Source organism: Nansenia antarctica (genome assembly GCF_963989245.1).
Source record: "Nansenia antarctica genome assembly, chromosome: 5".
NCBI lineage: Eukaryota > Metazoa > Chordata > Actinopteri > Argentiniformes > Microstomatidae > Nansenia > Nansenia antarctica.
In genome coordinates, this window is record NC_137690.1 from 13,784,902 (window position 1) to 13,797,736 (window position 12,835).

A 12,835-nucleotide genomic window follows, 5' to 3' on the forward strand; every position below is an offset into this window, starting at 1 on the left:
CTGCACGATTATAGCTAAAATTATAATCGCAATTATTTTTGCTCAATATTGTGATCACGATTATTCATCCATTTTGGGAAACACAATTATTTCATTGCATTTTGTAAATCAACGGATCAACTATGGAGGATTGGTCGTGCCACAATGAAATACAATACACACATCGAAATGCAATACACACATCGAAATGCAATACATGTGTAACAATAAATACAATGTAAAAATACAGAATATTTGTGCCAAATGTTTGCTGAAAACAATACAGCCCTATTGTATTTCGAAATGTGTACATTGTATTTTGAGATGTGTACATTGTATTTCGAGATGTGTACATTGTATTTTGACATGTGTACATTACGTTTTGAGATGTGAACTTTACCTTTTGAGATGTGTACATTACATTTCTGACATTTCATTATATTTCTACATACGTGATGGGTGCATTGCATTCTGTGTCAAGTTTGACTTTTGGCATTATGCAAATTCTAATCATGTTATAGGCTGATTTCGTGGCTGTAATATTTCTGCAGTGTAGCTGTTAGAATGGGCGGCTGTGGCGCAGGAGGTAGAGTCTGTGTCTAATGATCGCACGGTCTGCAGATCGGCGCTTCAAACCCTGGCTGGTCTTATGTCCAGGTGTCCTTGGGCAAGACACTGAACCCCAAATTGCTCCCAATGAGCAGGCTGGCGCCTTGCATGGTAGCTTGCCGCTATTGGTGTGTGAAGGGGTGTGTGAATGGGTGAATGAGAGGCCATTGTAAAGCGCTTTGGAAAAAGGCGCTATATAAGTCAGTCCATTTAGAATGGTCGTGAGATTAGCAACATAGACCTGTCATAGCTTTTATGTTGGCATGGCCATTTCATATTAAAACACCTGCTAGCATGCTAATTTCACACGTAATTCACTCCTCTAATACAGAGTTGGCTAGTTAACTATAGCAAACACACCCACATCACATCAGCCAAAGTAGTGATAAATATAATTCCACAACTGGATACTACCGGTACTTAATTTCCAATCATAGTTAGCTAGCTTGCTTACTTATCAAACGTACATTTGTGATATAGATATAGCTCAGCGAGTAGTAGGGATATTCGGGTGAATCTCTTCGGAGAAGAATGGCAGCATTCTGGTGTCTTATGCGCTCTCCCAGCCCAGCCCATGTCTTTTGCTACTATTTGCACTGGTGCAATCTGGTTAGATGCCAAACTACATTTCGTTGTCTCAATGCTTGTACTCTGTGCATTGACAATAAGATTGAATCTAATCTAATATTGTTCCATAAGTGTTGATCTCTGTTCCAGCATCATAGCTTATCAATACGTTGATAATATAATTATTTCAGGTAGCAATCAGTAGTAGTGTGATTGCGTAACCCTGCCCAATTCAGTCTTTGCAGAGGCTCTTTGGCTTTCATAACATGTCCATTTTTGCATCTTTTGAAATGGAGTCTGACAGGCCAACCCCAGGACGGTAGCTATTCGAAAATAATCATGGGAGAGGTGACGGGCAGGGCGGAATTAGAAACTACACACGTTTCACATGTGATAAGAGATCTTTAATATAACGCCCAAATTGATTGGTTGCCATGGCAGCCGAGCCTTGCACTATTATCAGGAGATTAGAGTAGAGGTGCTCACTGGTGCATGGATACACAGCGATGGTATTAAAGTAGTAGAATGTTATTTGACGCATGACGAGTAGTAAGAAACATGTCTGAGACCAGTCTGGTTGCATTCATATTGATTTCCTCAAAAACTGGTTTAATGTCTTTTAGAGATCCAGTTTGTTCTTTGTTTCATAAACCTTTTGTTGGACTTGGTGGTGTCATGTGTTTTGTGAGTTTGAGGTATTTTGGCTGTGTGTTGGAGATGAGGATTTTTCCTCTGTGTATTGTACAGCCTGGGGGCTCTGTACGTAAGGCAGCTATGGTGATACATTTATCAATGTCTCCTGCTTTTGAAATTATTTCTACTTTCAACTTTTTTGTGCCCAACCACTTGCAATTTTAACCTGAATTTGACGTCTCTCTTTCTCTCTTTATCTCTCACTGTCTCTGTGTCTTATTCCCTTTTCTCAACATGTATGGACCAACCCTCCTCCTTCCCTTTCAAAGAAATTACTCAAATAATCCATCAACGACTCCAACTTTTCTAAAGGAGAAGTGGAACTTTAAAGCACCAGAAACATTAGTTTCCCTAACGGCCCTGTGAGCTAGCAGCATGTGAATGTTGAAGCAGGGTCAGTGGGTCAGCCTTTCTTCCCTTGCGGTTTGGTCTTCTTACCAGCTTGTGGGGATACAAAAGTGTGAAATATACAGACTATGGAATGTTGACCTGAAGGAAGAAGGAGGCTCAGTGGGTCAGCCTTTCTTCCCTTGCGGGAAGGCTGTGAAAGGCTGTTTCACCATAGCTGCCTTACCTACAGAGCCCTCAGGATGTACAATACACAGAGCAAAAATCCTCATCCTCATGAGGAGCAGAGTCATTCGGTTGGATCTCATGGAGAACTCACCGAGAGATGTGTGACTCACGTACAGGTCGAGTTGGATTAGATTTTCTGTCGGTTTGTATGATGATGTTTTTCAAAGCGGGTGATGGGGTTTGAATGTTCAAAATGGAATAACGTCTGTTCTGTATGTCATGTGCTTCATCAGATGTCTAATGGATCGTATCTTAGATGTACTCAGCGCAAATGGTGGATGGCACCTATTTCTCGCACTACATTAGCACAGAGTGTTCTCTCTGTCTCTCTCTCTCCACCTCTCTCTGATAAACTCTCTATGACAGCAGCTGACACAGAACTATGACAAAAGTTAAATGTAATAAATATTGTTGCAATATTGTTATGATTTTCAAACCGAATTACTTAAAGTAAGTCAAAAGTAAACCCAATAATGTTCATTATGATGAATTAATGAATTAATGATCTTGTCATTGTAACAGGTACAACGACATTTAAATGCCAAGCCCTAGGTGCTAACAATCAACACAGTCCTAAGATAATAAAAAACAAGAATGAGACATAAATACGTGATCGGTAGGAATCTGAGAATGTATCTATTATGTAAACTTATATACTTATATTGGCCTATTCACAGGGGGGTATATAGACAGGGGGGAGTTAGCATGTAACTGTGTTTTTTTTCAACGTATAAACGTATGAACTAGTAACTTATATACAGTATATGAAAACCTAACACAAGAATGTAAACATATATTGCAGGGTTATCGAACATTGCACTATTCCCTTGGTTATTGCACAGTAGTTTCTCGTATTGCATGGGGGGGGGGTTACAGAGGGGATTTTTGTTTTGTTTTGCTTAGATCTTAGCCGAGTTTAGTGCACTTATGGCCCTGGGGAAGAATATGGTACTTGGTACTGAAGCACCTGCCTGAGCGCAGCCGTATGAAGTGTTTGTTGCCAGGGTGGTGGGGGTCCTTGAGGATTTTGACTGCCTTCTTGAGACAGCGGGAGTTGTACAGTTCTTCCATGGAGGGAAGAGGGCATCCGATGATCTTCTGGGCCGAGTTGACGACCCTCTGGAGCGCTTTCCTCTCTGCGGCTGTGCAGCTGAGGAACCACACGCATATGCAGTACGTGAGGGTGCTTTCCACGGAGCAGCGGTAGAAGGACACAAGCAGGTCTTGTCTGAGGTGGTAGTTTCTGAGTATTCTTCTCAGGAAGTAGAGTCTCTGCTGTGCCTTCTTGACGATCGCCGTGGTGTTGGTTCTCCAGGTCATGTCATCCTCCAGGTGGACGCCCAGGAATCTGAAGACTGAGACTCTCTCCATGCAGCCCCCATCGATGTACAGGGGCTGTATGACGGTCTTCTTCCTCCTATAGTCCACGATAATCTCCTGGGTCTTAAGCTTGTTCAGCTGCAGGTTGTTGGTTTTACACAGGACTGACAGCTGCTCCACCTCGTCGCGGTACGCAGCCTCGTCACCTTTAGAGATGCAGCCCACCACGGTGGTGTCGTCAGCGACTTGATGATGGCGTTGCTGGGGTGGACGGCGATGAAGTCGTGGGTGTAGATGGAATAGAATAGGGGACTCAGCACGCAGCCCTGTGGGGGATCCGGTGCTGAGGCTGATGGCTGTGGAGGCCTATCCTGACCCTCTGGGGGCAGTCAGACAGGAAGTCCTTGGACCACCGGCAGAGGAGGTGGTCTAGTCCGAGGTAAGAGGGGGGGATGTTGCTCCAGACACAGGTGCCTTGTCCCTGGATGCCTCTGTGTTCCCTTGAGACAGCACCGTGGTCTATCCCGACTGAATGGCTTTGGCCAAGTCCTCTCCAACCAATCTCATGCTAATCAATTATTCATTTACTTTCCCTCTGTCCAGGCACAGGCCTCTTTCTCCCTCCCTCTCCACTCTCTCTGTCAGCCAAACCTCAGCCTCAATACAAGCTTCAGAAATGGAATCGACTGATCTGCCTCTGGTCTGATCACTGCAATATGGTGGAATTGAATTTCTGGTATTGCTTTCACAACCACCCACCTCGCCCCTCTTACTCAGTTTGCTGAATGCATAACAGCGATTTACTGTTACACCCTCTTCTTGCACACAGCATCTGTTTATAATGTCGTATGGATTTTGAATTTCTGCATCCATTACAAAATGATAATTGTTGTGATGGCGATGCCGTTGCTGTGTACCGAAAATGTATCATGATTACACACAATTAATTGGAATCGTCATGACTACGCCACAATGGACATCATCAGCATTCACAGGCGTGATTGTTCAGTGTTTACCCCCTTGAAGTATGTAGTGAAGTATGTAGTGACGTTTGTTGCTACCTGTAGCACATTCCAAGGATTTCAGATTTTTGTCCATCTCACTGCTCTTGCAGATAACAGTGAGATGAGAGAGAGGGGTCAACCAGACAGACAGGGAGAGAAGAGGCAGGCAGGCAGGGAGGGAGGGAGGGAGGATAAAGGAGATTTATTTATTTTTTGCTACAGTATATGGGGATATAAATTGGAAAGCAAAAAGGGTGAACAGGTGAGATTTGAGACCCATGCAATGTCACTGTAGCAGAAATGTGTGTGATGAGTTGAGAAGCAGCATGATAGGTGGTAGGTATAACCTTCGATCCACAGATCCAAATTTCTCTCCTATTTTTTCGGAGAATGAATTATTGCTGCTCTCCTCCAGGAGGCAATGTACACGTGCAGTGTATGACTGATCTGATACGCCATATGTGATCCCAGCTAGGATTCTCAGCGTTATGGCAATGGCATGGCTTTGACTCTTTACACCATGCATGCGCGCGCACACACACACACACACACACACACACACACGCGTCGTCTGTACAACCTCTTATCATAGGTTGCAATGCTCAAGTGGTTCAAAGGGACCACTTTAACTGTGTTTCTGATCACCCTGGATATCAGAATAAAAATCAGAATCGCTTTTTTTACATCTCAATGTACAAATACACAAGAGTACAATTCTTTGGCTGGTTCCTCAATATTGGCATTGCAGCATCAAGATACAAATTCACAATAATAAGTAAATAAATAAAATAAGTAATACTACAGTAATAAAGTGATGGTACTACCGTGGCTTCGATTGTCTTATATGAATGAAATAAGTATAATGAGATGAAATGCAATATTAATACAGCACAGTAGTCAAGTAGTTAACAAGTATTCCAGTAGCATGCAACTAGTTATAATAATATAATATGTTCAATGTTGTAGTTGGTTTGGGGGTGGCAGTCTTTTGTATTCTTACAGTGGACTCCAGGAACCTGATTGCTTGGGGGAAATAGCTGTTTGACGTCTTCTGGGTACCGTTTCCGATTCAGGTGGCTGGGGTCCCTAATAATCTTGAGGGCTTTTCTGACACACTGGTCCATATTCAACGGCCACATAGCCTGTGTACCTGACTGGTTCTGCATCCAACAATGTCACAGTGTTGCCTTGCCATGTCCAACCATGTCTTGCCATGTCCAAACCATGTCTTGCCATGTCCAAACCATGTCTTGCCATGTCCAAACCATGTCTTGCCATGTCCAAACCATGTCTTGCCATGTCCAACCATGTCTTGTTTGGCAGCGCCTTAACAAGTTGGATAAGTGTTGTGCCTTTTAATTTGTGCAATGTGTTAGTGTGTTGCAGGAGAAGTTCTGTTTTTCTTTGATATCTTTTTGTCCAGGATAAGCTGTTCATCCTATCTCTGTGTTGGATAAGCTGTTCATCCTATCTCTGTGTTGGATAAGCTGTTCATCCTATCTCTGTGTTGGATAAGCTGTTCATCCTATCTCTGTGTTGGATAAGCTGTTCATCCTATCTCTGTGTTGGATAAGCTGTTCATCCTATCTCTGTGTTGGATAAGCTGTTCATCCTATCTCTGTGTTGGATAAGCTGTTCATCCTATCTCTGTGTTGGATAAGCTGTTCATCCTATCTCTGTGTTGGATAAGCTGTTCATCCTATCTCTGTGTTGCAGCGTGATCCAGGACAAGTTCTGTGGCATCATCAACATCTGCGTCGAGGCACTGCACGACGTGATGACAGAGGACACCGACACAGCAACCTTCAAAGAGTAAGTCTGACGGCAACATGACCACACAAGTCAAACCACAACCTTGCAAAGTAAACTGAGAGACTGAAATTCATGTCATTGTAAAAAAAAGTATCCGAATTCGAAGATGTCAATGTAAAGAAGAAACATAGAATCGAGACGTCTACATATCGAGGGACAGAAAGCGAAAGTCTTCAAGAGTATCTCAAAATAAATATTGCTGAGTTGTTGCCATGAGATTGTGAGAAGCATGACAAGACTGACGCATAAGCCCTTCAAAAAGAGTTGGAGAGGTAGGAGAAAAAAAAGCCTAAAATCTCATAGGTGTGTGGAGAACGGGAGGCTGCTGCGTGTTTGTGTCTCGACACCTCTCAGTGGCTGTACCAATCTAGCGGTGTAATGGTCTGTGAAATGGCCCGTAGAACAGTGTTTCACTCTGTGATAAGGTGTTAACCTCAGCACTCTCCTATGACCCATGCCCAATACCCTCTTGCCCTGGTACCACCCTGCTACTACTGGCACACCACACCCCCCCACTCCCCAGGAGCAGAATGAACCCCCCAAATATTTTTTTAAAAGTTTTGGTCCATCTTTATATATATATATATACCGTATATATCTTCTATATTTACTTACGATAAGTGGTTGGGAGGCGATGAAGTATACTGTAGCGAATAGACTTGTTTGCTATTCCTGTTCGTTAATAAACTGAGACACTGATGCGGAGAATATAACTTAGTATGGTTAGTTTGGGAATGTTTGGAAAGTTAGGATCTGTGCACTGCAGCGCAGAATATGATAATGAGAATGTGTGCTGCTCCTTTTTGCAATAAACTTAAACATTATTGCAAATAATGGGACATTTAGAGGAAATTGTGTGTGTCTCTGTGTGTGTGTGTGTGGGGGGGTGGGGGGTGGGGATGGGGGGGGGGTGGTGGTGTGTATGTGTCTGTGTCTGGGATGGGAATCAAGAACCGATTTAATGAGCCATTCGCAGGTTCACTGTACCAGCTGTGTGTACTTAGACTTGCATGGCTTAATCTTTGAGACAAGCATATGCTACTGGCAGGATCAATCAGGTAGCAAACCAAGGTACCAAATTGTTCGATCCATCGGAATCGTTTGGCTCCAAGGTTATCGATTGCTTTTATCAATGCCGGCATGTTTTTCTGACAGTTGTGCTTTGCAAAAACTCATGCATCTGACGTCCAACTCTGCAGTGTAGTATCGGAGTGTGAAGTTTTATTTAGTTGCAACAAGGACAGTATTCAATACTCTACATACAATTCTCATATTCTATGCCACAACGCCTGGTATCCGTAAAGCCGATAAAGTAGCATGTTATCTATTTGAAATTCAGCTGCCACTGAATAATAACACGCCCGTTGATACTTTGCGCTCCGTGCCAGGTAGTGCTACCAATGTGTCAACGTTTCTTTGTCTCAAGTGAGGTCAAGGAATCGTGCATATATGTTATTCATGTCTTGCAAGCCATTTCAGTAAGTGTGTGTGTGTGCACCCATATTCAGCGTGTCATGTGAGGCTGATGCCGCAGTGCAGTGAGTAAGTCAAGTCGTGAGTTTTAGATGAGATGTCATGCCCTGAGGTTCTCTCCTTCAACCTGTTCATCTCTCTCTATGGCTGTGTTCAAAATGGTATACTAGCATACTGAATACTAGCATACTCAATGAGTATATACTGCATACTGCCTACTAAATTCATAATAAGTAGGCCAAAACCAGCCGACCGTTTACACTGCAGTATGCATACTGCCTCCCAGAATGCATTTCGCACCGGCCGGAGCGGCGAATCAAATTCCTCCATTTTAAACCTCCATTGGCTAAATGCTGTAATAAGTGTTACTTTACAACATGTCACATTATGAAGTTTTAATATGTTTTCAGGCGAGAAAGTAACCACATATATTCCCAAAATGTGTCCAGTTTATCAAAATAACCCGTTTATATACAGTATCTGATCTGACGTTTTTTTCTGTCTTCTGTTCGCTAGCTACATTACGGCTGCGTTCGTAAATTCGCCCTGGAAATCTGATCAGCACTCATGGAATGCCTCGTCCAATCAAATTACCTGGTCCCTTTATGACGTTGAACCCAGTGTGCGCTCCGGCGCTCTCAGAGCGAATTTACAAACGCACCCTGCGTTGCTTACAAACCTTCTCTTACGGAGTTCGACAGAAACATCGTAACATAATTACAACAAGTTGTAAAATGATTTGGGGGGCCAACATCTTTAGCTAGCTCAAGTAACTAGCTTACTATATTGTTGTCTTAGCAGTTGGTAGAAGAACATGATTAAAATAAATATATATGAGCATATCGTGGGCTTGCTGCAGCAAGCACAATACAACCAACTTGTCCGTCTGAAGCGACAATACTGGGATCATTCGTGATTGGGCTACAAGCAGTCAAATACTAGGTGAACGTGTGTGTAAAGGCCAATGCACACGGCGTGCGATTTTGTCGCACCGCAAATTCGATTCCATTGTTTTGAATGAGACAATGCACACGGCGTGCGATGCGATATTGTCGCACAACAACATTCGATTCTCAATTCACACCACCCAAGTCGGACCAGGCAGGCTGAGAATCGAATGTTGTCGTGCGACAAAATCGCACGCTGTGTGCATTGGCCTTAAGACACAAATAAACTTGGATTTCATGCATTTCAAGTGGAATATTTGTAATCATGACGACGTAGACATGTCTAAGAATGCATTTCACCATGTTAATTCCCAGTATGGTGAAAAGACCACCGCTCATCCGTGATCAGACTTAGCTGGGGTGCTGCAGCTGAAGAGTATCAAATAGTGTGCAAAAAAGCAGCATCTGCACACTCAAATCTGTGCAAAAAACAATGTTTATTTCAAGCTTTCGCTCCCCAGGCTATCGGACAATGTAAACAACAGCTGTATGACGAGTTTGTATGACGCAGTTTGACGAGGCTGAAAGCGCACAGGGTTGCCAGATGGGATTGACAATTTACAGCCTAAACTTTCTATAACCTCAGTTACCCCAGACGATTCACTACCCCAGACGTGTCTTGTCATCTCGCATACTCAGATCTCGCATACTGTACAGTGTGAACGCTCTCGCATACTCAAATCTACGTCACATCTAGTATGAGTAGTATGCTAGTATGCTATTCCGAACACAGCCTATGGCACATCCACTACGGCACCATATAAAATTGCATGATGGATATGCCTCCTGTGTGTGTGTGTGTGTGTGTGTGTGTGTGTGTGTGTGTGTGTGTGTGTGTGTGTGTGTGTGTGTGTGTGTGTGTGTGTTTGTCACTGTGCGAGTGTATGTCTGTGCGAGTGCATGTCTGTGCATGTGCATTTGCATGCGTGTTTCTAGGTATATGAGTGTTACACTCAATTAATAGTGTCTATTAATGCATGTCTGTGCATGTATTTATCTCTGTGTTGTCTCTGAGCTCTAGTAAGGAAGGCAGGCAGGCAGGCCACAAGGTTTAAGCAAACTCAGTTCCTCTATCTCTCTCTTTACTGCATGCAGCCAACATGAGGTGTGTGTGCGCGAGGGCAGGCGGGTGGTTGTGTCTTCCGCTCTCATAACTTTAATGCCGACACGCCACTTTTATGCTGATAAGCCACTTTGATGCTGATAAGCCACCTTGTGTGCGTGCGTGCGTGCGTGTGCGTGTGTGTGTGCGTGTTCTGCCTGTGGTAGCTACAGAAGCCTAATGTGATCTGACTCTGTGTGTCTGTCTCTGTCTCTGTCTCTCTAGCTGTATGTTGATGAGCCAATACGAGGAGCCTAAGCTGACGGACGATGAGGAGCCGCCGACAGAGCAGGACAAGAGGAAGAAGCTGGTGAGTCACATGGCCGACTACATTGTCACAACCCCCCCGCCACACACACACACACACACACACACACCTAGGGGAAGATAATAGCTTCCATTGGGGCCTTGTTCTTCTACTCTACAACGCACGTGTCCTTGCACTCATCGCTAATCTGACATGGTTGGATTGGGGGAAAGCAGCAACATCCATACACTGGCACCTGTTTTACTGAACGTGTTTGAACCGATATGGACACTCACTCTCCTCCTAGTGATAGTGATTGTACTACACATGGTGTAGTGTAGCATGTACAGTGGTATGCTACTGTGTTCTCTCTCTCTCTCTCCCTCCCTCTGCTGCTTATGACTGTCATTATCTTCGGGCTCCACAGGTGGTCCCCTGTGGGGGTTGAAGAACAGTTAATTACACCATGCAGCTGAACAGTGTATAGGAACCTGCGTTTTCCCTGCTTTACGAACTGTATTGAAGCTCATTAAAACATTGGAGCGAGTGTATTGCACAATGTATCGGCCAAATCACGATCACCACCAGTTCTATTTTGGTAAAGGATTCTCAAGCGGCCGTATTTCCTGTCGAATGGTCTTTGAACATCCTTACATGTTCAACAAACGGTGGTGGCTCTCATTAAAAATCGGAAATTATGCAATTGTAATGTAATTAATAATTGAAACATTAAACGGCTAGGAGAGTCTTGAGTCGCAAACATTCTCTCCCTGTGAGCGATGAGCGTGTCCCGGGGCTGAGCAGGTAAGTGAAAGGGAAGTGGACACAGAGCGGGAGAGCAGAATGTAAACAGTCCTTGAGTGAGGAGTTTCTTTTTTCTGAACGCTCAACTCCGCCCCCCATGTTCTGCGTGGCAGGTAAGCCAATAGGCCTGATTTGCTAAACGACATACAAGGTTCAATAACATAACACTTTCAGGGATGGCAATTAAGTTCTTAAAATATTCAGTATTCTCTCGTCTCCTCTCTTGGTGAGTCAAGCCTGTCTCCTGTTCCCTGGTGAGCTCCAATCATGAGCCTATCCTTTATGTTTCATTCCCTTACATGCTATTCTATCATTCCTCTTGTGAATTCATTTAGATTTAAAAATCCCCCCCAAAAATCCACAGGGTACAAGATTGGGTTAAAATCTACAAAGGATAGTGAAATAATCTCATGAGTCTCATATCACAGAGTCTGTGTTATGGCCAGATGATATATAACTCTCTACCCCCCCCATCATAAATAAAAGCATAATTATGGGTACAGAATAATTCTGACATGGGGAAAAGGGAGTAGGAGTTGGTAAAGCCCTAAAGCAACTCCCACGTCTTGAAGTTAGTGTTAGAAGTGTTAACCCCTAAGGTAAGGCTTAGCCTCTAAGGTAAGGCTATTCCACAATGTTCAACTCAATGTTTTTGCCAGTTTTGTTTTAATCGACTTCCTAGTGATTGTAACGCACAACAAAATGAAAATGCTGTGTAGTATGTAACAAACCTTCAAAAGAACTGTGCCTGCTGTCACACAAAGATTGATGTGTGTGTGTGTGTGTGTGTGTGTGTGTGTGTGTGTGTGTGTGTGTGTGTGTGTGTGTGTGTGTGTGTGTGTGTGTGTGTGAGTGAGAGAGAGGGACAGAGAGAGAGAGTGGGACAGACCCACTTTTTTTTTACCTTTATTTCATCCGTTTTTGTTGCAACAAGGAATCTGCTGCAGTTGGGTAACTGTAGCTGAATCTTTATGGTGTTCATGTAATGTTCTCCCCTGGAGGCTGCCATACCATTAGTGAATGCAGCCACAACAGGAGGAGAGTGAATGTGTAGGTGCACACACAGGCATAGGGATGAGTAAACACCAACACTCAAAGGGTGAAAAGTCCACCTGAGGGAAATCTGGCTAAAAGTAGAAGCGCAACTTTAGCTCCTGAATAGAATACTCTCTAGTTTCATCTTAGCATGTGAAAAGTATGAATGAATGAATGAATGAATGAATGAATGAATGAATGGACTTTATTGTCATTGCTACAGTACAGGTACCAAACAACGAAATTTAGGAGGGGTGGCTCCCCTGGTGTTAGGAAAGGAAAAAAAAAAAAAAAAACTTTTTAAAAAAAAATCACAAGAAGGGAAGGAGCTGGTTTACATAAATAAAGGCTATGTACACACAATCCACTGTACTATACTGTACAGATAGACGACTAGGGTTGTCATATTGCACAATAGTATTGTTTCACGTTATTTAAAGTGTCACAGTTTGCAGGCTTGAAATGTACATGTTTGTGCCTCAGCACTACACCTGATTTTTTCAGTCCAGCAGCTGCCATACAATCCGTCCAGACTGTCCAGGGCCCAGAACTTAGGTCTTTGCTATAAAAAAATAAAAAAAAGTAGCTCATCTGCTATAATTGGATGACTAATGAAGTCTCAGTGGGGGGAAGTATGTGTCTGTCCGTCTGTGCGTGCGCGTATACC

The 12,835-nt window shown here is 43.4% G+C and overlaps 1 protein-coding gene across 1 annotated transcript in view; it reads left to right on the forward strand.

Annotated features, from left to right (window-relative positions):
- Positions 1–12,835, forward strand: part of LOC308157759 (importin-11-like) — a gene marked incomplete at both ends in the record, with an annotated part of 254,304 nt that overhangs the window by 102,849 nt on the left and 138,620 nt on the right. Inside the window, 2 exons of the mRNA XM_080531366.1 lie at positions 6,465–6,560; positions 10,308–10,392. Of these exons, the coding sequence (XP_080387492.1) occupies positions 6,465–6,560; positions 10,308–10,392 (181 nt within the window). The remainder of the gene's footprint in view (positions 1–6,464; positions 6,561–10,307; positions 10,393–12,835) is intronic.